At 39.0% G+C, this 27569-nt stretch overlaps 1 protein-coding gene across 10 annotated transcripts in view; it reads left to right on the top strand.

Moving 5' to 3' along the window:
- FMN1 (formin 1) overlaps nt 1-27569 on the top strand; it is a 503899-nt gene that overhangs the window by 287243 nt on the left and 189087 nt on the right. For all 10 annotated transcript variants that reach the window (XR_009496165.1, XR_009496164.1, XM_059890802.1 and 7 more), the window contains one exon: nt 20458-20545. Coding sequence is in view for 8 of the 10 variants with exons in the window: in XM_059890802.1 (XP_059746785.1) it covers nt 20458-20545 (88 nt within the window). In the remaining 2 variants the exon portion in view is untranslated. The remainder of the gene's footprint in view (nt 1-20457; nt 20546-27569) is intronic.

The raw sequence follows: 27569 nt of genomic DNA on the forward strand, positions 1-27569 counted from the left end.
GTCCTGTCGCACCCACCCCTGATCCCATGTGCCTCCTCTCCCAGCCCAGCCTCAGCCTTCACCTGCTGTGGCCTTCTCTCCATTTGCTTTCTGAACAGAATCCACTGGTCTGAAAAGCAGTAAAAGGGTTTTTCTGTCTCATCAGTAAGGGAACAGGATGCCAAATATGTTCTCAGATGCAGGACAGGATGACAATTTGCCTTTTCACATTTCTTGGTGAAGAGCCTAAATCCTTAAAGTAAACTTCATCTGAGCAATTTTACATGTCCCCAGAAATGAGGCCATGGAAGAAGTTCAGACCTAACAGTCTGACAGAACAGTGAAGCTTAGTTTTCGTTGAAACATTTGGTGGGACAGATAATCAGGCTGCATGTGGAAAGCTTATTTTAATGACATTTATCAGGCCAGTTGACAGAGGCTACTACCCAGCAGCGTACCCGGCCGTGCTGGCCATCAGCAGCGAGGGCTTGTTTATACCAAGTCAGGTGACATTTCATAATATGGCACCAGGGAGCCAGCCAACCAGCTCCTGTGGGTGTGATGCCAGAAAGTGCCAGGGGTGGAGAAGAAGGGACAAGGAGCCTGAGTCAGCATTTATTTTTCCCAGGCACCTGCCAATAAACAAATGCATATTCATTCTCCCTGAGGAGAGCAAGACAGCTGCCAACTGTGGCCTTGCTCTTCCCCTCCAGCTGGCCCTGGCTCTTGGTACTGGATGGGAAAGTAATTGCTTACCTGTCCCAACTCCAGTCTTTGTCACACTAGCAGTGTGTAGGAGAGAACAAGGATGGCCACAGCTATAAAGTGGGATTGAGTCAGTTGCTTATTTCCATGATTTTGGGTGGGGAGGAGGTGGCGTTTAAGGCCTGCATCCGTGGGCTACCATGCCCCATGGCCCTGTTTGTCTTGTACTGTGAGTGAGTGTTGCATGCTCAGTCATATCCAATTCTTTGCGACCCTGTGCACTGTAGCCCACCAGGCTCCTCTGTTCATGGGATTATCCAGGCAAGAATGCGGGAGAGGGTTGCCATTTCATTCTCTAGGGAATCTTCGCTATCTAGGGATTGAACTCATGTTTCCTGCATTGCAGGTAGATTCTTTACCATCTGAGCCACCTAGGAAGCCCATCATCTTCTGTTGTTGTTCAGTTGCTTAGTTGTATCTGACTCTTTATGACCTCATGGACTCAGCACTCCAGGCTTCCCTGTCCTTCACTGTCTCCCACATTTGCCCAGATTCATGTCCATTGAGTTGGTGATGCCATCCAACCATCTCATCCTCTGTTGCCTCCTTCTCCTCCTGCCCTCAATCTCTTCCAGCATGAGTCTTTTCCGATGAATCTGCTCTTTACATCAGGTAACCAAAATATTGGAGCTTCAGCTTCAACATCAGTTCTTCCAGTGAATATTCTAGAATTTCCATTGGGAAATACTCTTTTCCAAATTAGGTTTTCGTTTCTTGTAAAAATAAGGATTTCCAATGTAGGAGGTATGTGAATGGGTGAGAATTAAATGAGAGTAAAAATTAAGCCTAGGGGTTCCTCAATCCAGCCAAAGTTCAGATTCCATACTATTTATATTTGTGGTTTGGAAAAATGATCAGCTCAATCATCTGAGCTTAAAGCCCCTAGGATAGGTGCATCAATTTCTGCATCTCCAGCATAGGGGTCTACCTGCTTTTCAACCTAGTCCACAAGAATGTCTTCAGGGTAAATGCAACAGTCATTATGAAAGCATCTTGGTCCCTTTGGAAGCTGGTGACTTAGAAATTCGAAGGATCACTGTTAATGAGACAAGCTGACTCGTCATCAGTAACGCATGTGCTACATGCCAGCCTCCTAATATCTGTAGTTTTGCCAAGTAGTGGAATTTGGTGAGTGTTGATATGAAGCATAAGCAAAAGATATGGCCAGTCTGAAGACACAAAAATAGAAATAATGTTTTTCAGAATTTTGCTTTGGAGAGTCAGCTTGTCTCCTTTCTGTGTATTCTCCATTGTGTTGTTTGATCTCCCTGAGAGAGGCAGCCACATACTCATTTGTGCTCTACAGTCGAAAATGTCCTCCCCGTGGATGTGGAGATTTGATATATCTCATTATCTTGAAAGTAACTATTACCCGTGTATATGGATCCTTCATTTATTTGTTTGTTTTTGATGGAGGAAGGGAAAGCCAGCAAATTTCACACGTACTTAATTTATGGGAAGTGACCAAATTTTGATGTTCACGGGTGATAACACATGAGGCTCTATTTAACTAGACGTGGAGCCTGTCCTCTGGCCTCTGTGATAAAACCGAGTTCACTTAAGATGGAGATCCTGTGACTGAAACTGAGAAAGTTCAAATGTGAGGACTAAGCCGAAGAACAGAATACCCACCTTCCTCCACCTTAGGTTTCAGCGTGTTTGGTGTCTAGCTAAGGTGTAAGTGTGGGAATGAATCCTCTTTTTCAGACAGGGAGGGAGGGCTCCCTGGAAGAAGGCTTCTGTGATTCTCTTTATTTTGTAGCTGAGCCGAGCTCACACAGCCAAGCATGCTTCCAGCATTCATGGCCTATCCAGACCATTTATTTTTATTTCTGGCCACATCTGCCAAGCCCAGGCAGAAAGCTGAAGATATATATGGATTTTATGTAGATGTGAAAATCCCACCGGAGCTGGCAGGAATTCTTTCTCGGTCAGTCTGGCAAGACTCTTCTAGCCGAGCAGCCAGGGTGTGGTTTTTCCACTGGAGCAGATCTGTCTTCCCATTCCTGTCTTCATTCTTATTCAGAGAGGCAGGTTTTTCTAAAAATCCACATATGTAAGAAATAATGATCATTTGGATGCACGGGCTCAAGGTGCGGGCTTAGACAGGGTGGGATATGGGCCTGCCTTCCCCTCTCTGGAAGGCATGGCGAGAGTTCTTTAGGCGAAGTTATAGTGCGCATGTGTGACAGGCCCTAATCCTAGCATGCAGCGGGGGTCTGGAAAGGCTTTGCCTTAAACTAGGCATGTCTAATAGGGTTTAATGCAACCTGTGAGTTTGCCCCTGCACGAGGTCAGCTTGTAGGTCAGCGGAATGCTGCACAAATTGCATTCTCCTCCAGACTGTAATTACACCTCGGAGAAGACCAGGGGCTGCCAAGTTCAGCTGACTTCAGATAGGACCAAGATAAACTAAGGGCTTGCTAATGCTTCTCAAAAGGTGATTTTTAAGGCTTTGATATAAAGCATCTCTTGTTTAAAAAAAAAAAAAATGATGGTCTTGAGGTTTATGAAGGAGCTTTGTGTAGGGGATGGTGAGACCAGCCATTGTCTGCCTTCCCTGAGAGCAGAAAAAGGTTGTTTGAAATGGAAGCATGAAGAATTCAAGTCAGACACAAAGTGAAATGCTTTGGTGCCAAAAGTTACTTAATCCTAGAAAATGGTTTTGAGGATTTATAACAAATCAAGTAATATGCACCTGAGGACAGAGAAGAATAAAGAACGGGTATTGGGAACAGTCATAGAATAGGAATAGGATGGAAATTTTAGATTGTGTTGATAGTTAGCTGAGGAGGGATTGTATTTTATTTGTTTGATGGAAAATGGCTATAAATATGTATGTGTTACAAGCCTTTAACAATGATTTCTTAAAGTATGAACTTTCCTCTAAAGTAAGTGTAGTTGCTCAGTTGTGTCCGACTCTTTGCAACCCCATGGGCTGTAGCCCACCAGACTCTTCTGTCCATGGAATTCTCCAGGCAAGAATACTGGAGTGGTTGCCATTTCTTTCTCCAGGGGCTCTGCCTGATCCAGGGATCGAACCCACGTCTCCTGCATTACAGGCGGATGCTTTACCATCTGAGCCACCAGAGAAGTAAAAGTAATAGTTTCTCAGTTGTGTCTGACTCTTTGTGACCCCATGGCTGGAGCCCACCAGGCTCCTCTGTCCATGGAATTCTCAAGGCAAGAATACTGGAGTGGGTTGCCATTCCCTTTTCCAGGGGGTCTTCCCAACCCAGAGATCAAACCTGGGTTTCCTACATTGCAAGCTGATTCTTTACTGTTTGAATCACCAGGGAAGCCCGGGAAAGTAAGGTCCATCCTTAAATATCTGGGCCATTCCAAAGAAAGAGGATAAATCATTTTCAGTTTTCTTCAATGCCAACAGCTGAGTGATTCCAGAATCCACTTAAAGCAGAATATTCATTAGGTGAGCAAACTTTTATAAGTACTCATACTCTCTTATAAATGTTTTCTGAAATATCTTTCTCAAACAGCCTGAAATGGGCATTTTATTCCAAGGACCCACTTGGAAGTAAGTCACAATGAGAGCTTCAAGGCGTAATTCTGCCTACTGGCTCCATATCCACATAGAAAACTATTAATCTGACATTCACGTTATGGAACCATGGACTAGTAAAGTCAGGAATCCTACCAGTATCCAAGAGTCAAATGTGGAAGACTGACCTAAAGGTCTTCAGCTTGAAAGCCCCTCTGTGGATGGTGCTTATGCCTAATGCAGAGCCTTCACCTAGTGGCCACACAGAATGGAAGGAATTCTTTCTGTATAGGTAGATGAAGTTTAAGTTACAATGTCATTTGGGGGCCCTGGTCTGCAGAACTTTTTATTTCTCAACTCTCCCTCGTGGAGAGGTTTTCCACAGGTGAGACCTGGACTTTTGTTTCAGGAAAAAGGTAGTGAATGTCGCACTTCCAGAAATGCTTTTCAGTTTACCCGGAGGAAGACTATGCACCAAACAGCCATTTCACTTAAAACCCCCACTTTCAAAAAGCTCTGGCATTTTTTTAGGGATCATATACATAAGAACAGTTAGAAATTCTTCATGTTAACTGATTCTTGTAAATAGCTCCCTTATGTCAGAGTTATTTATGTGAGTTTCTCTTTTAAACTCATCTTTGAACTCCCATTGGACAAGTATGTGTGTATATGTATATGTGTGTGTTATATACATAATGTATATCTATTATTTTTAATTTTATACTCCTGCAGTGCACCTACACAGGAGCTTGCATTTTGTGAGTGCTGCTGAATTGGACTGTGTCTCAGGGTTGGTGTGTGAAGGCAGGCCTAGAAATAGAAGGCTGGTCTCCTGATTTTTCTCTCAACAACTAGTCATTGGTGATGATGGCTATCACTTTCCATAGCTAGCCAAGGGACTGTGACAGCTTGGAAGGCTAAAGCTAAAAGCTAGAGGGAAGGACCGTTGTATTTATGGCTCAGGTTCTTAGTTTTCTTTGCATTTCTACTTAGATTCTTGAACTGCTGGGAACCTTTGACTTGGGCCAGACAACTTTAAAGTTTTAACAGGATAATAGCAGCCAGGATGCTTAAAGATGAATGCTTAATAATGGGTTAAATTTTTGAGTTAATAAATGATTTGACATGTTATGGATTTTTTGTATTTAAAGTCCTGTGGTAATTTTTTAAATGTATTAAACAGTAAAGTATATAAGACTGAATAAAAGACTATTGAATATCTGACAGCCTCAGGCAGTTTAGGATTGTAAAAGTTTTCCAGATAACCATCATTATCGCCACTTCATACTATTCAGTAAGGCAGATACGGAAGGTGTAGGTGATTGTGGTTTCTTTCAAGCCCAAGATTTATTAGAGAAGCTAGTGAATGGGGAAGAATACACAAGATTAGTTTATCTTCCTGTAGTATGTTCTTTCTCTTCAAAGAGGAATTTTGAAGTTGACTTTAACCTATGTAGAAGTTAGCTTATCAAGACAACATATAATAAAAGAAAAACGAGCTATTTTCAGTTAGTGAAAGGTTCTACATACAATGGATCTGGTTATTTGAAACTTGACCATGATTATAAAAAAATATTTTAAAAGCAATATAATAATCGTTGGTTGATAACTAACGTCTTTAAAAAAAATCTTTGTTCCCTTTCTTTCCTTTGTTCTTTCCATCAGTTTTCTTAATCTTGTCTTTTATTCCATGTTTTCTTCTTACCTACTCTGCTGTGAAGGTAAATGCTTCAGGTAAGAGGTTAATCTGAGTAAGGAGTTAATGAGATTTGGGCACAAATCAGAGATTGATCAGAAAGGAGAGTTGGGTAGCAGAACAAAGTGTCCTTCTGTTTCTTTGCCCCTTGCTTTAATGCCCTAGCAGTGAGGTGACCACGCTGACTTTATAGGGCTCTTGAGCATGAAGTATTGTTACTTTTCTGGAAATCCACAGGGGGCCACTAAAGGAATAAAAGTTTACAGTATCGTGGTGCTCACTGCCCCCAATTCACAACTGTCCATTTGGATTGGCTTGTGGCAGAGGCACATAAAACCTTAGCAGAGGTGCAGTAAAAGGTAAGTCCCTTCCCTCTTCTTCCCTTAGACAATGCCTCTTACCACCACCATCTCTGTGTAAGTCTTACTTCCTGCTGTTCACCCATGTTGTTATTTAAATTTCTTTGCATTGAACCAGTCCAATAGATAGTCATTGAAAAACATAGCAAAAAGGACACAGAGACAATTCACAAGAACATATGACCAATAACAAACTGTTTAACCTTACTATTAAATCATTAAAAATCCAAAATAGTGAAAAAAAAAATTCTACCTATCCTGTGGGCCAACATTTTTAAAACCAGTGATACCCAGTGTAGGTAAGGGAACAGGCATACAGTCACTCTCAAATACTTGGCAGCGGTGTGAATTGATAGTTCTTGTTGGAAACAACGTGACAATATTTATCAAAATGTAAAATGGACATGGTTGAACAATTTCTGTAAGTCCCTCCTATAGAAATACGACCTCAAGTGACCTCAGGAATGATTTGAATAGATACTGAAGTCTTAGACCAGACTTTTTAGCGGACTGAACTCTCAGTGATTCTGTTTATTAAATCTAATGTGTTGTTTTCCTCCATGTGGTTTTTTTTTTTTTTTTAGTCTTTTTGCATATTGGACTTAAAGATATTTTAAAATATTTATCTATTCTACTCTCTGTGGGGTTTTTTAATCTCCTTTTTACTTGTGATTTTTTTTTTTCTTGTAATTTATTTGGTAGTGTCCTCTGCTTCCTAAACTGAGAGCATTACAAACCACAGGCACCCTTGACTTATTGTGCTTTGCAGATATTGCATTATTTACAAATTGCAGGATTGTAGCAACCCTGCATTTAGGAAATCTATCAGTGCCATTTTTTCCCATGGCATTGCTCATTTCATGTCTCTGTCAAACTTTGGTAATTCTCACAATGTTTCAGACTTTATTATTGTTATTTGTTATGGTGATCTGAGATCAATGATCTTTGACATAACTCTTGTCGTTGTTTTGGGGCACCATGAGCCATACCATTGAAGATGGAGAGCTGAATCAGTGTGATGTGTGCTCTGACTGCTCCACCAACCAGCCACTCCACCATCTCTCCTCACCTCCTTGGGCCTCTGTATTCCTGAAGACACAGTATTGAAAGTAGGCCTGCTAAGAACCCCTCTGTGTCCTCTAAGTGTTCAAGCGAAAGGAGGAGTCATACATCTCTCATTTTAAATCAGGAGCTGGAAATAATTAAGTGTAGTGACGAAGGTACGCTGAAAGCTGAGATATGCCCAAAGCTAAGACCTTTTGCGCCAGTTAGCCAAGTTACGAACGCAAAGGAAAAATTCTTGAAGGAAATTAAAAGTGCTACTCCAGTGAACATACAGATGATAAGAAAGTGAAACAGTGAAAGTTTTAGTGGTCTAGATAGATCAGATCATCTGCAACATTCCCTTAAGCCAAAGCCTAATCCAGAGCAGGGACCTAACTCTCATCAATTCCGTGAAGGCCGAGAGAGGAGAGGAAGCTGCAGAAGAAAAGTTTGAAGCTAGCAGGGGTTGGTTCATGAGGTTTAAGGAGAGAAGCCATCTCTATGACATAAAAGTGCAAAGTGAAGCAGCAAGTTATCCAGAAGACCTAGCTAAGATAATTTATAAAGGTGGCTATTCTAAAGGACAGATTCCTATTGTAGCTGGAAACAGCCTTCTGTTGGAAGAAGATGCCATCTAGGGCTTTCATAGCTTGAGAAGGAGAAGTCAAAGCCTGACTTCAAAGCTTCAAAGGACAGCCTGACTCTTTTGTTATGGGCTAATGCATCTGGTGACTTGAAGTTGAAGCCAGTGCTCATTCACCATTCCAAAAATCCTAGGGCCCTTAAGAATTGTGCTAATTCTATTCTTCCTGTGCTCTATAAATGGAACAACAAAGCCTGGATCACAGCACATCTGTTTACAACATGGTTAACTGAATATTTTAAGCCCATTGTTTGGACTTACTACTCAAGAAGAAGATTCCTTTCAAGATATTACTGCTCATGAACAATGTACCTGGTGACCTAAGAGCTCTGACGGAGATGTACAGTGAGATTCACTTTGTTTTCATGCCTGCTAACACAATATCCATTTTGCAACCCATACATCAAGAAGTCATTTCTCACTTCAAGTTTTATTCTTTAAGGAATACATTTTATGAGGCTATAGCTGCCATAGATAGTGATTCCTCTGATGGATCATGTCAATTGAAAACCTTCTGCAAAGAATTCATCATTCTAGATGCCATTAAGAACACTGGTGACTCATGGTAAAAGACTAAGATCTCACCATGAGCAGGAGTTTGTAAGAAGTTGATTTCAACCCTCATGGATGACTTTGAGAAATTCAATTTGGACTTCAGTGGAGGAAATCACTGAAGATGTGGTAAAAATTGTGGGAGAACTAGAATCATAGAGATGGAGCCTAAAGATTTGATTGAATTGCTGCAACCTTATGATAAAACTTAACAGATAAGGAGTTGCTTCTTCTAAATGAGCAAAGAAAATGGTTTCTTGATATGGAATTACTCCTGGTGAAAATGCTGTGAAAATTGTTGAAATGGCAACAGAAGATTTAGAATATGACAGAAACTTAGTTGATAGCATAGTAGCTATCAACTTAGTAGCAGCATAGTTTTAGAGGACTGACTCAGTTTTGACGAAGTTCTACTCTGGGTAAAATGCTATCAAATAGCATTGTATGCTACAGAGAAATTGTTTGTGAAAGGAACAGTCAGTTGACGTGGCAGACTTTATTGTTGGCTTATTTTAAGAAGTTGCCACAGCCACCCAACCTTCAGCAACCACCACCATCATCAGTCAGAAGCCATCAGTGTTGAGGCAAGACCCGCCACCAACAAAAATGTTATCACTTGCTGAAGGGCTCAGATGATAGCATTTTTAGTAATGTTATTTTTAATTAAGGTATATATATACACACACACATACACACACACACACACACACACACACACATATATATATTTCTTTCTATATATATATATATATTGCTTTTCTATATATATATTGCTTTTATATATATATATATATATATATATATATATATATATATATATATTGCTTTTATAGGGCTTCCCTGATAGCTCAGTTGATAAAGAATCCGCCTGCAATGCAGGAGACCCCGGTTTGATTTCTGGGTCAGGAAGATTCTCTGGAGAAGGGATAGGCTACCCACTCCAGTATTCTTGGGCTTCCCTTGTGGCTCAGCTGGTAAAGAATCTGCCTGCAATGTGGGACACCTGGGTTCAATCCCTGGTTGGGACGATCCCCTGGGGAAGGGAAAGGCTACCCACTCCATTTTGGCCTGGAGAATTCCAGGGACTATAGTCCATGGGGTTGCCAAGAGTCAGACATGACTGAGCAACTTTCACTGCATACTGCTTTTCTAGGCATAATACACTTGTACATTTAATAGACTACAGGATAAATATAATTTTTATATGCACTGAGAAGCAAAAAATTTGCATGACTCACTTTATTGCTGTTCACTTTACTGCAGTGGTATGGAACAAACCTGTAGTATTTCTGAGGTGTGCCTGTACAGTGTTTGAAACAGGATGGTACTGATATAAAGACAGACAGAGACCAATAGAACAGAATAGAGAGCTCAGAAATGAACCCACCCATACATGGTCAAATGATCTGCAACAAGAGTGCCAAGACTAAGAAATGCAAAAAGGATAATCTCTTCAACAAATGGTGCAGAGAAAACTGGATATCCAAATGCAAAAGAATGAAATTGCACCAGGATCTTTCAGCATAAACAAAAATCAGTTCAAAATGGATTTAACACTTAAATGCAAGATATGAAACTATAAAATTCCTACAAGAAAATGTGAGGAAAGCATCATAACATTGGTCTTAGAAGTTATTTCCTGTATATGACACCAAAGAACAGACAACAAAAGAAAATAAGTGGGATGATATCAAATTAAGCTTCTACACAGCAAAAGAAATAACAGAATGAAAAGGCATTATGTGGAATGGGATATAATATTTGCAAAACATATATCTGATAATAATATCCCAAAATAGGTGAGGCACTCCTACAACTCAGTTGAATAAAAACCTGATTTAAAAATGGGCAAAATCTTGTGTAGATGTTTTTTGAAAGAAAGCATACAAATGACCAACAGGTATGTGAAAAGATATTCAACATCACTAACATCAGGGAAATGCAAATCAAAACCACAATGATGTATCACCTCACATCTAGTAGGATGGCTATTGTCAAAAACAAAAACTTAGTAAGTATTGGTAAAGACGTCCAAAAATTAGAAAAATAGAAGTACCACATTATCCAGCAGTCCCATTTCTGGGTATTTATCCAAAAGGATTAAAAACAAGATCTCAAAGTGATATTGCACTCGTCTTTTCATTGAAGCATTATTCAAAATAGCCAAGAAATAGAAATAAGTTACATGTTCATTGACCTATGTATTTATATATATGCATGCACATACACATATGCAATAGGGTATATATATATCTCCACATATGTGTGTGTTGTTTTTGTTTAGTCACTCAATTACGTTCAGCTCCTCTGTGACCCACGGACTATAGCCTGTCAGGCTCCTCTGTCCATGGGCTTTCCCAGGCAAGAATAGTGGAGTGGGCTGCCAACTCCTTCTCCCATATATGCACACATATATACACACACAACCAGTCCATTCTGAAGGAGATCAGCCCTGGGATTTCTTTGGAAGGAATTATGCTAAAGCTGAAACTCCAGTACTTTGGCCTCCTCATGCAAAGAGTTGACTCATTGGAAAAGACTCTGATGCTGGGAGGGATTGGGGGCAGGAGGAGAAGGGGACGACAGAGGATGAGATGGCTGGATGGCATCACTGACTCGATGGACGTGAGTCTGAGTGAACTCCAGGAGTTGGTGATGGACAGGGAGGCCTGGCGTGCTGCGATTCATGGGGTCGCAAAGAGTCGGACACGACTGAACTGATACACAAACACAATGGAATATTATTCAGCCTTAAGAAAATTCTATCGCACACTACAACGTATATGAACCTTGAGGACATTATTCTAAGTGAAATCAGTCAATCACATAAAGACTAATACTGTGTGATTCTGCTTATATGAGGTATCTAAAGTAGTCAGACTTGTAGAAGCAGAAAGCTGCGTAGGGGCTGGGGAGAAGGAAACGGAGTAAAGCTGTTCAAGGGGTCTAGAGTATCCATCCTGCAGGATGAAAAACTTCTAGCCATCTGCTGTACAGCAGTGTGCATATAGTTAACAGTGCTTACTGTACATTTAAAATTGTGTTGATATGGAAGATTTCATGATTTTATTTCTCCTTTTTTTTTAACTGTAATAAAAGAAAACCTTTTCTTTTTTTTTTTAATTTTATTTTATTTTTAAACTTTACAATATTGTATTAGTTTTGCCAAATATCGAAATGAATCCGCCACAGGTATACCCGCGTTCCCCATCCTGAACCTCCACCCTTCTCCCTCCCCTCCCCTCCCGCTGGGTCGTCCCAGTGCACCAGCCCCAAGCATCCAGTACCGTGCATCGAACCTGGACTGGCGACTCGTTTCATACATGATATTATACATGTTTCAATGCTATTTTCCCAAATCTCCCCACCCTCTCCCTCTCCCACAGAGTCCATAAGACTGATCTATACATCGGTGTCTCTTTTGCTGTCTCGTACACAGGGTTATTGTTTCCATCTTTCTAAATTCCGTATATATGCGTTAGTATACTGTATTGGTGTTTTTCTTTCTGGCTTACTTCACTCTGTATAATAGGTTCCAGTTTCATCCATCTCATTAGAACTGATTCAAATGTATTCTTTTTAATGGCTGAGTAATACTCCATTGTGTATATGTACCACAGCTTTCTTATCCATTCATCTGCTGATGGGCATCTAGGTTGCTTCCATGTCCTGGCTATTATAGACAGTGCTGCGATGAACATTGGGGTACACGTGTCTCTTTCCTTTCTGGTTTCCTCAGTGTGTATGCCCAGCAGTGGGATTGCTGGATCGTAAGGCAGTTCTATTTCCAGTTTTTTAAGGAATCTCCACACTGTTCTCCAGAGTGGCTGTACTAGTTTGCATTCCCACCAACAGTGCAAGAGAGTTCCCTTAAGGAAACACAAACGTTAAACGATACAATAGACCAGTTAGACCTAATTGATATCTATAGGACATTTCATCCCAAAACAGTGAATTTCACCTTTTTCTCAAGTGCACATGGAACCTTCTCCAGGATAGATCACATCCTGGGCCATAAATCCAGCCTTGGCAAATTCAAAAAAATAGAAATCATTCCAAGCATCTTTTCTGACCACAATGCAGTAAGATTAGATCTCAATTACAGGAGAAAAACTATTAAAAATTCCAACATATGGAGGATGAACAACACCCTGCTGAATAACCAACAAATCACAGAAGAAATCAAAAAAGAAATCAAAATTTACATAGAAACTAATGAAAATGAAAACACAACAGCTCAAACCTGTGGGACACTTTAAAAGCAGTCCTAAGGGGAAAGTTCATAGCAATACAGGCATACCTAAAGAAACAAGAAAAAACTCAAATAAATAACCTAACCCTACACCTAAAGCAACTAGAAAAGGAAGAAATGAAGAACCCCAGGGTTAGTAGAAGGAAAGAAATCTTAAAAATTAGGGCAGAAATAAATGCAAAAGAAACAAAAGAGACCATAGCAAAAATCAACAAAGCCAAAAGCTGGTTCTTTGAAAGGATAAATAAAATTGACAAACCATTAGCCAGACTCATCAAGAAACAAAGGGAGAAAAATCAAATCAATAAAATTAGAAATGAAAATGGAGAGATCACAACAGACAACACAGAAATACAAAGGATCATAAGAGACTACTATCAACAATTATATGCCTATAAAATGGACAACGTGGAAGAAATGGACAAATTCTTAGAAAAGTACAACTTTCCAAAACTGGACCAGGAAGAAATAGGAAATCTTAACAGACCCATCACAAGCATGGAAATTGAAACTAATAAAAAATCTTCCAGCAAACAAAAGCCCAGGTCCAGACGGCTTCACAGCTGAATTCTACCAAAAATTTAGAGAAGAGCTAACACCTATCCTGCTCAAACTCTTCCAGAAAATTGCAGAGGAAGGTAAACTTCCAAACTCATTCTATGAGGCCACCATCACCCTAATACCAAAACCTGACAAAGATCCCACAAAAAAAGAAAACTACAGGCCAATATCACTGATGAACATAGATGCAAAAATCCTTAACAAAATTCTAGCAATCAGAATCCAACAACACATTAAAAAGATCATACACCATGACCAAGTGGGCTTTATCCCAGGGATGCAAGGATTCTTCAATATCCGCAAATCAATCAATGTTATACACCACATTAACAAATTGAAAAACAAAAACCATATGATTATCTCAATAGATGCAGAGAAAGCCTTTGACAAAATTCAACATCCATTTATGATAAGAACTCTCCAGAAAGCAGGAATAGAAGGAACATACCTCAGCATAATAAAAGCTATATATGACAAACCACAGCAAACATTATCCTCAATGGTGAAAAATTGAAAGCATTTCCTCTAAAGTCAGGAACAAGACAAGGGTGCCCACTTTCACCATTACTGTTCAACATAGTTTTGGAAGTTTTGGCCACAGCAATCAGAGCAGAAAAAGAAATAAAAGGAATCCAAATTGGAAAAGAAGAAGTAAAACTCTCACTATTTGCAGATGACATGATCATCCTCTACATAGAAAACCCTAAAGACTCCACCAGAAAATTACTAGAACTAATCAATGATTATAGTAAAGTTGCAGGATATAAAATCAACACACAGAAATCCCTTGCATTCCTATACACTAATAATGAGAAAACTGAAAGAGAAATTAAGGAAACAATTCCATTCACCATTGCAATGGAAAGAATAAAATACTTAGGAATATATCTACCTAAAGAAACCAAAGACCTATATATAGAAAACTATAAAACACTGGTGAAAGAAATCAAAGAGGACACTAATAGATGGAGAAATATACCATGTTCATGGATTGGAAGAATCAATATAGTGAAAATGAGTATACTACCCAAAGCAATTTATAGATTCAATGCAATCCCTATCAAGCTACCAACACTATTCTTCACAGAGCTAGAACAAATAATTTCACAATTTGTATGGAAATACAAAAAACCTCGAATAGCCAAAGCTATCTTGAGAAAGAAGAATGGAACTGGAGGAATCAACCTGCCTGACTTCAGGCTCTATTACAAAGCCACAGTTATCAAGACAGTATGGTACTGGCACAAAGACAGAAATATTGATCAATGGAACAAAATAGAAAGCCCAGAGATAAATCCACACACATATGGACACCTTATCTTTGACAAAGGAGGCAAGAATATACAATGGATTAAAGACAACCTCTTTAACAAGTGGTGCTGGGAAAACTGGTCAACCACTTGTAAAAGAATGAAACTAGACCACTTTCTAACACCATACACAAAAATAAACTCAAAATGGATTAAAGATCTCAATGTAAGACCAGAAACTATAAAACTCCTAGAGGAGAACATAGGCAAAACACTCTCCAACATACATCACAGCAGGATCCTCTATGACCCACCTCCCAGAATATTGGAAATAAAAGCAAAAATAAACAAATGGGACCTAATTAAACTTAAAAGCTTCTGCACAACAAAGGAAACTATTAGCAAGGTGAAAAGGCAGCCTTTAGAATGGGAGAAAATAATAGCAAATGAAGCAACTAACAAACAACTAATCTCAAAAATATACAAGCAACTCCTACAGCTCAACTCCAGAAAAATAAATGACCCAATCAAAAAATGGGCCAAAGAACTAAATAGACATTTCTCCAAAGAAGACATACAGATGGCTAACAAACACATGAAAAGATGCTCAACATCACTCATTATCAGAGAAATGCAAATCAAAACCACTATGAGGTACCATTTCAAGCCAGTCAGAATGGCTGCAATCCATAAGTCTACAAGCAATAAATGCTGGAGAGGGTGTGGAGAGAAGAAAACCTTTTATTTTCAATTATGGTCTTTCAAACAATAATTTCAAAGACCAATTATGGTCTTTCAAGGTCTTTCAAACCTTTCCAATTATGAAAATGAAAGAAATGAAGAGGGCTTAGAGCATATATCCATTCTATGTCCACCTTGTTCCTACCAGTTCAGCTGGTTTTGAGAAACATGGTATTATTCCACAATTGAAGAGAGACTACATGGAAACATATACCGGTCCATTTTTAAAGCTCTAGTTAGAGATAGACAAAGAATTTGACACAAATAAGGAAGAGAATACAAATGCTCTGACTTGTGCACTGCTGACTCCCTTTTTAGGAAGTAGCAATGCATTTCAGGAAATTTAATTTTTTAGTCCAGCTAGCTGAAAGTAACAGACACTTTTCTTCCAAACACCTACTGTGCCCAGTTAATAGAATTGCAGGAGTAGTAACATTGTTTCCACAGGTCAGCCTGGTTGAATAATGAAGTGGGAATGAATTTGCTTGCTTCTGTTTATTAAAAAAAATTATATTTTATATTGGAATGTAGTTAACTTACAGCGTCTTGTCGATTTCAGGTATACAGCAAAGTGATTCCATTATACATATACCCATTCTTGTTCAGACTCTCTCCCATGTAGGTTATTATAGAATATTAAGTAGAGTTCCCAGTGCTACATAGTAGGTCCTTATTGGTTATCTGTTTTACATATAGTATGCATATGCTAATCCCAACTCCTAATTTATCCTTCCCTACATCTTTCTCCTTTGGAAACCGTAAGTTTGTTTCTGACACCTGTGAGTCTGATTCTGTTGTGTAAATAAATTTATATCTTTTTTTTAGATTGCACATATAAGTGATGTATGATACTCTTCTTTCTCTGTCTTACTTAGTATGGTAATCTCTAGGTCCATCCATGTTGCTGAAAATGGCATTATTTCACTTTTTTATGGCTGAGTAATATTCCATTGTATATATGCACTATATCTTCTTAAACTGATCATCTGTTTATGGGCACTTGGATTGTTTCTGTATCTTGGCAATTGTAAATAGTGATGCAATGAACATTGGGGTGCATGTATCTTTTCAAGTTAGAGTTTTGTCTTTTCCTGATATAAGTCCAGAGATGGGATTACAGGATCATATGGTAACTGTTTTGTTTTTTTATTTAAAGAACTTTCACACTATTCTCCATCATGGCAGTACCAATTTACATTCCCTTCAGCAGTATAGGAGGGTTCCCTTTTTTCCATGCCGTCTCCAGCATTTATTGTTTGTAGACTTTTTGATGGTAGTTGCTTGTTTTTTATCCTATGACAGAATCTCAATTTCAATTTCAATCCTTCCCTCTCTATTCTCTTGTGGTTGCTCTCTTGTCTTTTTTTAATTAACTATTAGAAAGCCTTGAATTTGAACCTTGTTTTTCCTGTAGGAAGACCGTGTTATCCAGGGTTTTCAGAACCCTAACTGGATAGCATGGTGAATATTTGTCTGAAGACATGTTTTACAACCAAATTGTCCTCTTGTCTTACGTTTGATTCCTGTGCCTGTCTCCTTGACATTGATGTGTATGCCATAACCAAGGTTGTATCTCAGTCACTATCTTGGACTTTTAAGGGTAAATCCAGTCCTTTCTCAAAGCTTTTCTTCCTTTGAATTTGCTTTGCAGATAGTTTTATTTGCCTTTTTAGTTCTTCTCAGCAGTATTAAATCATTAAGCTTTACAAAATTTATAAGATCAAGGACGTGATCTGTCTTGGTCACCTCTGCATCCTCCGAATCCAAAGCAGTGCCAGGCACATAACAGGTGCATGGCAGATGTTTGTTAATAAATGAATACATGCCTGAATATGTACACAAAACTTTGGATTTTCTTAATTTTGTGTTGGACTTAATGATGGTTTCACTTTAAATTTATGTCCTCTAAGAAAAAGCCAGAAATTTCATTTTTAAAGAAGATGTTTGATTATATATAATCTCTTCTTCCTTTGCTTTTATATAAAAAAATTAATGAAAATACCAAGTATCTTCTTTATTTCTTAAAAACTGAAATTCTGTATCCTCCAAGAATCTTTCTCTAAGGCTAATGTTGAAATGATTAAACACATTAAGCTGATCATCAGTTTTTACTTTTATCTTGATGAAAGCTTAAGGTTTACAGTACTTTTGGCCTAACAGTATATATAAGAGTAGCCATGCTGAGCAGGGGACGATACGGGGCTGGCAGTAATTGACTCAGTATTGATTGATAGATAGGTAGACAATAGTCTTGGTTGGAACAAACTAATGTTATCCCTTATTGTTCAACTAGCAAGCAACTCAGCTAGTTAGTACCAGTATAAATGTAGATGTTTATTACTATTTAATCTTATCTTCGCTATGTTTTTGGTAAGTTTATATGCTCATAGGTGGGAGAGGAAGCATAGCTTTTTAGTTTATATTTCACCCAACAGAATGCATTAAAGACATATGATTTGATGATGTTTTAGGTGATTTCATATTGATTTTTGTAGCCCTGCCACAAGAAAGAAAAATAAATTTTTTTCCCTTAGTGGTCACTGTGTGATATGTTCTTTGGAGCTGATTTGATTCACTAGATTTAAAGAGAAATGAAACTATAATGAGCTCTCCATGGAACATTCATAGAGGGTTGAAATAATTGTCAGTGAGGTATTTAGAGTTTCTAAAAAGATTATAAAAGTTTTTATATACATATATAATATTACTATTATAAAAGAGTACTTCTAAACAACTTCAAACTAAAGTTGTATGTACAAAGTATTATTAATCATAGCACAACCACAGAGCAACCTAACCCTCTTGAATAGAAAAATTTTATTTAAATAATATCTATGTCAGGAACTATTTTAGGTGCTTTATGTATGTTATGTCATTTAATTTCTAGAATAAATACACACAGTACAGTCAAGCCTACTCTTGATGAAAAGTTGAATTCCTAGAATTTAAGTCACTTTTCCAAGGTCATATGACTGGTCAACAGTGGAGTCCAGATCACAGTGATCTTTCCCCTGAGCCACTCAGTGGATGGTCTGCAGCCAAGGAGGTTGGAGGCCATGAAGTGACTTACAAAGTCCCACATGGAAATAGGCCAGTGATAAGTGGCAAAGTTAGATTAAAAACTTGCATATGTGGTGCAGTTACAACTTAAAGTGTGTTTGAATAAAAAAGATCAGAGCAAATTAAATATTATAGAGGTTTGCATGCTTGTATTAGATTGGTGGAATTTGGGGTGGTATTTTTCCTTTATTTTCTAGATATCTTTCAAATTAAAGTTTTTTTTTAATTTATTTATTTTAATTGTTTAATTACTTTACAGTATTGTAGTGGTTTTGTGCCATACATTGAAATGAAACAGCCATGTGTGTACATGTGTCCCCCATCCTGAACCCCTCTACCCGCCCTCCCCATCCCATCCCTCAGGATCATCCCAGTGCACCAGCCCTGAGCACCCTGTCTCATGCATCGAACCTGGACTGGCGATCTAGTTCACATATGATAAAATACATGTTTCAATGCTATTCTCTCAAATCATCCCACCCTTGCCTTCTCTCACAGTGCCCAAAAGTCTGTTCTTTACATCTGTGTGTCTTTTGCTGTCTTGCATATAGGGTCATTGTTACCATCTTTCTAAATTCCATATATATGTGTTAATATACTCTATTGGTGTTTTTCTTTCTGACTTACTTTGTATAATATGCTCCAGTTTCATCCACCTCATTAGAACTGATTCAAATGTATTCCTTTTAATGGCTGAGTAATATTCCACTGTGTATATGTACCACAGCTGTCTTATCCATTCATCTGCCAATGGACATCTAGGTTGCTTCCATGTCCTGACTATTATAAACAGTGCTGCAATGAACATTGGGGTTCACATGTCTCTTTCAGTTCTGGTTCCCTTGGCGTGTATGCCCAGCAGTGGGATTGCTGGGTCGTATGGCAGTTCTATTTCCAGTTTTTTAAGGAATCTCCATAGTGGCTGTACTAGTTTGCATTCCCACCAACAGTGTAAGAGGGTTCACTTTTCTCCGAACCCTCTCCAGCATTCATTGTTTGTAGACTTTTTGATAGCAGCCATTCTGACTGTGTGAGATGGTACCTCATTGTGGTTTTGATTTGCATTTCTCTGATAATGAGTGATGTTGAGCATCTTTTCATGTGTTTGTTAGCCATCTGTATGTCTTCTTTGGAGAAATGTCTGCTTAGTTCTTTGGTGCATTTTTTTATTGGGTTGTTTATTTTTCTGGAATTGAGCTGCAGGAGCTGCTTGTATATTTTTGATTAATTCTTTGTCAGTTGCTGCATTTGCTATTATTTTCTCCCATTCTGAAGGCTGTCTTTTCACCTTGCTTATAGTTTCCTTCGTTGTGCAAAAGCTTTTAAGTTTACTTAGGTCCCATTTGTTTATTTTTGCTTTTATTTCCATTACTCTGGGAGGTGGGTCATAGAGGATCCTGCTGTGATTTATGTCAGAGAGTGTTTTGCCTATGTTTTCTTCTAGGAGTTTTGGTTTCTGGTCTTACATTTAGATCTTTAATCCATTTTGAGTTTATTTTTGTGTATGGTGTTAGAAAGTGTTCTAGTTTCATTCTTTTACAAGTGGTTGACCAATTTTCCCAGCACCACTTGTTAAAGAGGCTGTCATTTCTCCATTGTATATTCTTGCCTCCTTTGTCAAAGATAAGGTATCCATGGGTGCGTGGGTTTATCTCTGGGCTTTCTATGTTGTTCCATTGATCTATATTTCTGTCTTTGTGCCAGTACCATACTGTCTTAATTACTGCAGCTTTGTAGTATAGTCTAAAGTCAGGTAGGTTGATTCCTCTAGTTCCATTCTTTCTCAAGATTGCTTTGGCTATTTGAGGCTTTTTGTATTTCCATACAAATTGTGAAATTATTTGTTCTAGTTCTCTGAAAAATACCATTGGTAGCTTGATGGGGATTGCATTGAATCTATAGATTGCTTTGTCAAATTAGAGTTTTAAAATGCAGTAACTGTAGCATCAGTTCAGTTAGCCAATCAGGGTATCTAAAGCTATGAATATTTTTGTTATGCTTCTGAAAGATTGCCTGGTCATTTAGGCTTATATTGATTTTTTTTTTAAAATTCTAGATCATCAAGTTATTGGATGGAAAACGATCTCAAACTGTGGGAATCTTGATCTCTAGTTTGCATTTAGAAATGAAGGATATCCAGCAGGGTAAGTCTTATTCATACTTTTTTCCCCTGACTTTAAAACTTTTCAGCTTTTATTGTGAGAAATGTCAAACATATACAAAAATAGAATGGCCACAATGAATACTAAATATCTAGTACCTAGAGGCAAAATCATTAACTCATTAACTAGATTGTTTCATCTAAAACACTCCATCTACTAGATTATTATGAAGCCAATCTCAGATATTTTACAATTCCTCCCTTAAAAATGGCAATATACCATGAAATATACCATGAAAGATAAGGATACTTTAAGCATAATTCTAGTGCCATTCAGTTTAGTTCAGTTGCTCAGTCGTGTCTGACTCTTTGCGACCCCATGAATTGCAGCATGCCAGGCCTCCCTGTCCATCACCAACTTGCAGAGTTCACTCAAACTCACATCCATCAAGTCAGTGATGCCATCCAGCCATCTCATCCTCTGTCATCCCCTTCTCCTCCTGCCCTCAATCTTTCCCAGCATCAGGGTCTTTTGAAATGAATCAGCTCTTTGCATCAGGTGGTTAAAGTATTGGAGTTTCAGCTTCAACATCAGTCCTTCCAAAGAACACCCAAGACCGATCTCCTTTAGGATGGACTGGTTGGATCTCCTTGCAGTCCAAGGGACTCTCAAAAGTCTTCTCCAACACCACAGTTCAAAAGCATCAATTCTTCGGCCCTCAGCTTTCTTCACAGACCAACTCTCACATCTATACATGACTGCAATTTATCATGCTTTTAAAGTCATTTGCAATAATTTCCTAATGTCATCAAATATATAATTCTAATATCACTGATTGTAAATTTATCCATTCTTGTACAATTAGTTCAAATGAGGAATCATACAGATTTCATGCATTGCCTTGAATGTGTCCATCTCTTAGGTTTCTTTTTATCTAGAGGTTTCTATCCTCTATTTTTTTTTTCTTTGCAATTATTGTTTTTGCAAAGAACCCAGATCACTCGTCCTGTGAAATTTCCTACATTTTAAGTTTTGATGATTGCATTGCCATGTTTTTATTTATTATGTTCTTCTGTCTCCTGTGATTCTTGCAAACTTTTACTTTGATCTAGAGAGTTAATCTCAGTGGAGAAAAAATAGTTCATAGATGCTACTGTATATTCTATCGAGAAGTACATAATATTCTGTAATATTACATAATATTCTCTTTATTCTCTTAAGTACGTAATATTCTCTTTATGATGTTTGTGGGCACTAGTGATCTTTGCCTAGGTTCGTTACTTCATTTGAAGTTTGCCCAATAATGATCTCCTAGTCCTCTCATTGGAGAAGGCAATGGCACCCCACTCCAGTACTCTTGCTGGAAAATCCCATGGATGGAGGAGCCTGGTAGGCTGCAGTCCATGGGGTCGCTAGGAGTCGGACACGACTGAGCGACTTCACTTTCACTTTTCACTTTGGTGCATTGGAGAAGGAAATGGCAACCTGCTCCAGTGTTCTTGCCTGGAGAATCCCAGGGATGGGGGAGCCTGGTTGGCTGCCGTCTCTGGGGTCGCACAGAGTCGGGCACAACTGAAGTGACGCAGCAGCAGCAGCAGCAGCAGTCCTCTCATTTCTTCTTCATTAGCAGGAATGCCTCTACAGAGAAACACTCTCCATTTTCATACATTTAGTTATGTCATTGTTTCTTCATCCCCTGCTTGTTTTTTCTTCAACTTGGTTATCTTTGGCTCAGTTTGAAAGACATTGAAAGCAAGGACATTTTACTTTTATATCTATTTTTAGGCCCTGGGAATGTAAACCCAAAATCTTCCAACATTTTTAAAATGTGTCTTACGTGAAGATGTTCTGCTCCTTTCTCAGCCATCATTTAAATGTAGATCTTCATTTTGACATATCACTGATAATATTTTCTAAGTGGTAATACAATCTCTCATAGATGGCTTCAGGAAATCTAGGTTCAGTGTAACCATGGAGACACTCTTAAGTCACACTTCTCTTCAGGTTTTAGTTGACGATGTCTTCAAGTTATCTCCAGGACACAGCAGAAGGACCCCACATGTCCCCCCTGGAGGTCCTAAACTGCAAAGCACTTAAGAAACTTGCATATATTATTTTTCCTCTGAAATAAGCTTTGTTAAAGGCTTGAAATTTTGCTTTATTGCAAACATTTAAAATTCCACATAAAACTAAACATATACTGAATCAGACGACAGTTGCAGAATATTCAAATAAACTTGTCTTTACTATTTTAGCTTAGTAGTAGAACTGAATACATAAGTGTGAAATATTAAACCTCAAAACAGCGTTGCAGTAGTTGGTTTGAGATTGGAGCAGAGGGTGGCTGGAAAGGTCCACTGTCAAAATTAGAAAAGGATACGTCAGTGGCTTTAGGTATTAGATCCTCTAGGATGGAATTTCTGAAATTCACACAGAAAACTGTGATACTAAGGCAAATGAAAAAAATAAAAGAAAACAAATATTGGCAGGTTAGTTTATAATCTTTTGTCAAGGAGACTCCCTTTTTTGATGCAGTCATTGAAATTAGAAAGGAATTTTTCAGATATAGTGGCAGAGTCTTATCCTAAACCACAGTGCTCGTTCTAAGCCTGGTGAAAATCAAGCATGCTTGGTTTCATTACCATAACAAGTAGCACTATGGATATTAGTCTTTATCCATAGTGTCAGTGTCAACGGCACTTGATTCATTTCTCTTTAGGCTTGTCCGGTTGTAGTGTACATCAGATTGCCGTATGGATAAGACTCATTCCAACAGTGTGCTATTCCAGTTATCAACTCAGGACTGTAAACCTTCATCCCTTGGCACTCTAACATTGGATGAATGTTGAATGTTCACGGTGAGTTGAATAAGAGATCAGTTCACCCAGACCTTTTTCAACAGTCTACCCTGGATAGGAACGTGCTCTCATGAAGTAGACATGAACTTAAATTTTAGCGTTGGAAATGTTGATTGTAGCATCACAGACTTTAGGACTCATGGGCACCATTTTAGTTCTTTCTCTTGCTTCAAGCATCTCTGTTATCCACCAGAGTTGGATCCTAAGTTCTAAAAAACGATTATCTCCACTTCATGTTTTCATTTAGTAATACATTCCAGATGAATCTAACAGTATAACTCTCGCTTAATTTCTTTTTAGAAGCATTTGACTGACACTGGCATCTGAAGGTCACTTAGGAGCCTGAGCTGTGTCGGTTACGTTTCATTCGGAATCCATGTCTGGTCATGAATGGAATGCACTTGGCCTTGTGTTCTTATCCTGATGAAAGGACTCCCTGTGCTGACCTTGACCTAAAACATTTGTTTTAATGTGAGAGAAGTAGCTGTCATGAGATCTGATTGGAACAGACCAGCTGGCAGGCAGGCAGGGTCACACAGCGTGTTAACCGTGGTGAAGTGACCACAGCTAAGAGACTGTTCTTCAGTCTTTCAGTCATATATTCAGCTTTGTCAGTGTACAGAGGTAGGTACAATAACTTGTGCTTCATGCAGACTCATAAGAAGCTGATGAATAAACCAGAAAGCTAGTATATCCACTCAGAGGACAATAGAGAATTTTCCTTCAGCATGACAAAAATGTGTATAATATCTATTCACTGTTACTTCCACCTCACTTATCTCTACTTGGCATTAGATATTTGCTTATGCCATTGCTCCTCTTGCTGAGATAACAGCTTGGTCACCTTAATAATAATTCTGGCTGTTTCAGCCCACTGTTACCTCCCACAGAGGTAATGGATAATCCAGTTTTTACTTGTTCAACTCTTAAAAGCAACCTTACTTTCTTCATTTGTAAAGTGGGCCCTTCTGTGTTGTCTGTTTGACACTGCCTATAGTGTATATTGAAGAAGTAGAATTTGGGGGCTCAGTACCTCCAGGTCTGTTAACTGATAGCAAGTAACAGAGCCAGTGTATGGTCCTTTATCACATGTAGCATTACTTTCCTTAGAATTTCTCTGGTAATTAAGCATTGTTTACCATGAACTGGGCTAGTTTATCATATATAGAAGTCATTCAATAAAGAATCTTTTAAATTTTAATTTGGTTTTAAAGAATAGAGTAAACCTTAGACTAGATGGCATCAGAATGTCATAAATTTCATTCTAGTGCATTTGGACAAAACTTCTTCCTGCCTGCCTACCTCCTCCCTTCCTCTTTCCCTCTCTCCCTCAATAAGCATGTACTGAATGCCAGCTCTGTTTCAGACACCGTGACTACCACAACACATAACATCCTGAATTTCACATTCTCAAGAGTTCACAGGATGGTGGGAGAGATGTACAGAGTATCCTAAGATCACAGAATAAAGATACCTGTGAAACAACGAGAGATCAATGTACTGGCTCCTCCTGTAAAACTTAAGATGAGTCTTAGAGGATGAAATGGTGGTGGTCATCACACAGAGAAGGAGCTTTTCCAGCTGATGAAAGGAGGCATGTGAAAAGGAGGCAAATCTAGAGTCTACAAGTTGAATGTGAATGTGGGTGGTTTCAGAACAAAGTACTCGAAGGGCAAGTAGTATCCAGACCAGGAAGGATCCTGACTGTCATCAGATGAAATTCAAATATTATCCTATCAGTAACACGGAGACAGAAGTTAAAAGGGGCAGTGCTGTGATCTCATTTTGAGTGCAGAAATACTTCGCCAATCACAGAAGACTGGCTTCCAAGCCCTTTCATGCTCTGGCGGCAGACCTATCTTCTCCTGTACTCGACTGTGCTCACTTCTCTCTCACTGTTCTCCAGCGTCAGTGGTCCTCTGATTCCTTAACAGGCCAAGTTCTCTCCTTCCTCCGTGTCTTTGAAGGCACAGTATGTACCCTCTGTTTGAAATGCTTTTCCAGCCCCATTCAATAGCACACTCTTTTTCTTTGCTCCTAAGTCGCTTCAGTCATGTCTGACTCTTTGCGATCCTATGGACCGTAGCCCACCAGGCTCCTTTGTCCACGGGATTCTCCAGGCAAGAATACTGGAGTGGGTTACCATTTCATAGGGTTCAGCTAAACATCTCAAAGAGGTCTTCCCAGATCCTCCTCCCTAATTTAAGTCACTCTAAGTTAATTCTCTTATTTTCTACTCAGCACTTAATATTTTCTTTGTTCATATACTTCTGACTTACATCCGCCATCAGAAGATAAACTGCAAGAGGGATAATGCTCACTGATGTGTCCCTCACACCTTGTTGTACCTGGCGATGAGGTGAGGATCATCAAGGGTCTGTTGAATGAATAAACAGAAATAGTCAGGTGGGTGACTAGATCTAGGCTTCTCAGGTGGCGCTGGTGGTAAAGAACCTGCCTGCCAAGGCAGAAGACATAAGAGGTGCGGGTTCAATCCCTGGTTTGGGAAGATCCCCTGGAGGAGGAAATGGCAACCCACTCCAGTACTCTTGCCTGGAGAATCCCATGGACAGAGGAGCCTGGTGGGCTACAGTCCATGGGGTTGCAAAGAGTCAGACATGACTGAAGCAACTTAGCATGTGTGCATGGCTAGATCTGATAGAAAGGGATTGTGATTGTTGACATAATAAATGGCAAAGGCCAGAACTAAGGCTGTGTCTGTGGAAATGTAGAGGGGAACATGTACAAGGGGTGTCTGAAGAGCAGATTGTTATGGTTAGCCCCATGAGATTCGTATGATGATGAAGTTTGGGGTTGCTGGTTTCAACAAGAATGGGAATAATGGTGCCAAAAGCATAAAATGAAAATAGAGCAGGGAAAGCGTGGGTAGAAGCTGAAAGGTCAGTTCTGTTTTTCATGATTTGAGTTGGAGATGACTGGTGACATTTCAGCTGAAGTGTTCGAGAACGTCTGAGAATTCCAGCTTGATACTAAGGAAATAGGGCTAGATTAGAGAGCGAACATCCCCACAAAGATAGCCACCCGTGTGTGTTTCTCTCCACCCCAAGCGGTGTGCAGGATCTCACAGGGGAAACCTAAGTCTCTGTTCTGACTGAAGTTTAAAGCACTGCGTGACTAAAGGCGAGACCTTGGTTGTGGAGGAAGAATGGCTTCAGGACACTGACCATAACACCACATCACCTGTATTTGGTCCAGGAGATATCCTGAACAAGTGATTTACTCCTTGCTGGTTTTCCATCTACTTAACTAGGGTGACTTATATTTAAAAACATTTGGCATCCTTGGCTACAGTGACTTCCTAAATGATTGCAAATTAGTGTTTTCATTCCATGTTGGTGATTTCCTCTTATTCTTTTTCCCAGGGGAGATGGAAAATTGCTGTTGACTATTCTTGATATAAACCTCCATATGCATTGCAACAGATTAGGTGCCAGAAACCTCCTGGCATCCATTTGGAATTTCCCGTACACTCTCAGAATTCATATTTATAATATTTAATCTAACATCAAAATAAAACATTTTTCACTTTAGTTCTAACTAGTCCAGAATCTCAATTTAGAGTTCAGTTGTATCAAAGACCATCTTCCTGTTTAGGAATCTCGAATCAAAATGTAAGTTAGTTGTATACCCAGAGTCTAAAACTCAGATCTGAGAATGCTGACTGGACTTTGCTCCTTTTTGCCTAATAATTTATAGAAATCTCTGTCAAGGTTTATGCCAGTTGTCTAAAACATAATGAATTTCCAGGCATCTGAAATTCACTGTGAATTGTCTTGGGCTTTCCTGTTGTTCAGTCAGTTGTGTCCAACTCTTTAATCCCCGTGGACAGCAGCATGTCAGCCTTGCCTGTCCTTCACCACCTATTTGCTCAAACTCATGTCCATTGAGTTGGTGATGCCATCTAACCATCTTCATCTTCTATCATCCCATTCTCCTCCTCCCTTCAGTCTTTCCCATCATCAGGGTCTTTTCCAATAAGTTGGCTCTTCTCATCAGGTAGCCAAATTACTGGAGCTTCAGCTTCAGCATCAGTCCTTCCAATGAATATTCAGGGTTGATTTCCTTTAGGATTGACTGGTTTGATCTCCTTGCTTTCCAAGGGTCTTTCAAGAGTCTTCACCACAGTTAGAAACCATCAGTTCTTCAGCGCTCAGCCTTCTTTATGGTCCAACTCTCACATCTGTGCA

Source organism: Bos taurus, chromosome 10, assembly GCF_002263795.3.
Source record: "Bos taurus isolate L1 Dominette 01449 registration number 42190680 breed Hereford chromosome 10, ARS-UCD2.0, whole genome shotgun sequence".
Lineage (NCBI taxonomy): Eukaryota > Metazoa > Chordata > Mammalia > Artiodactyla > Bovidae > Bos > Bos taurus.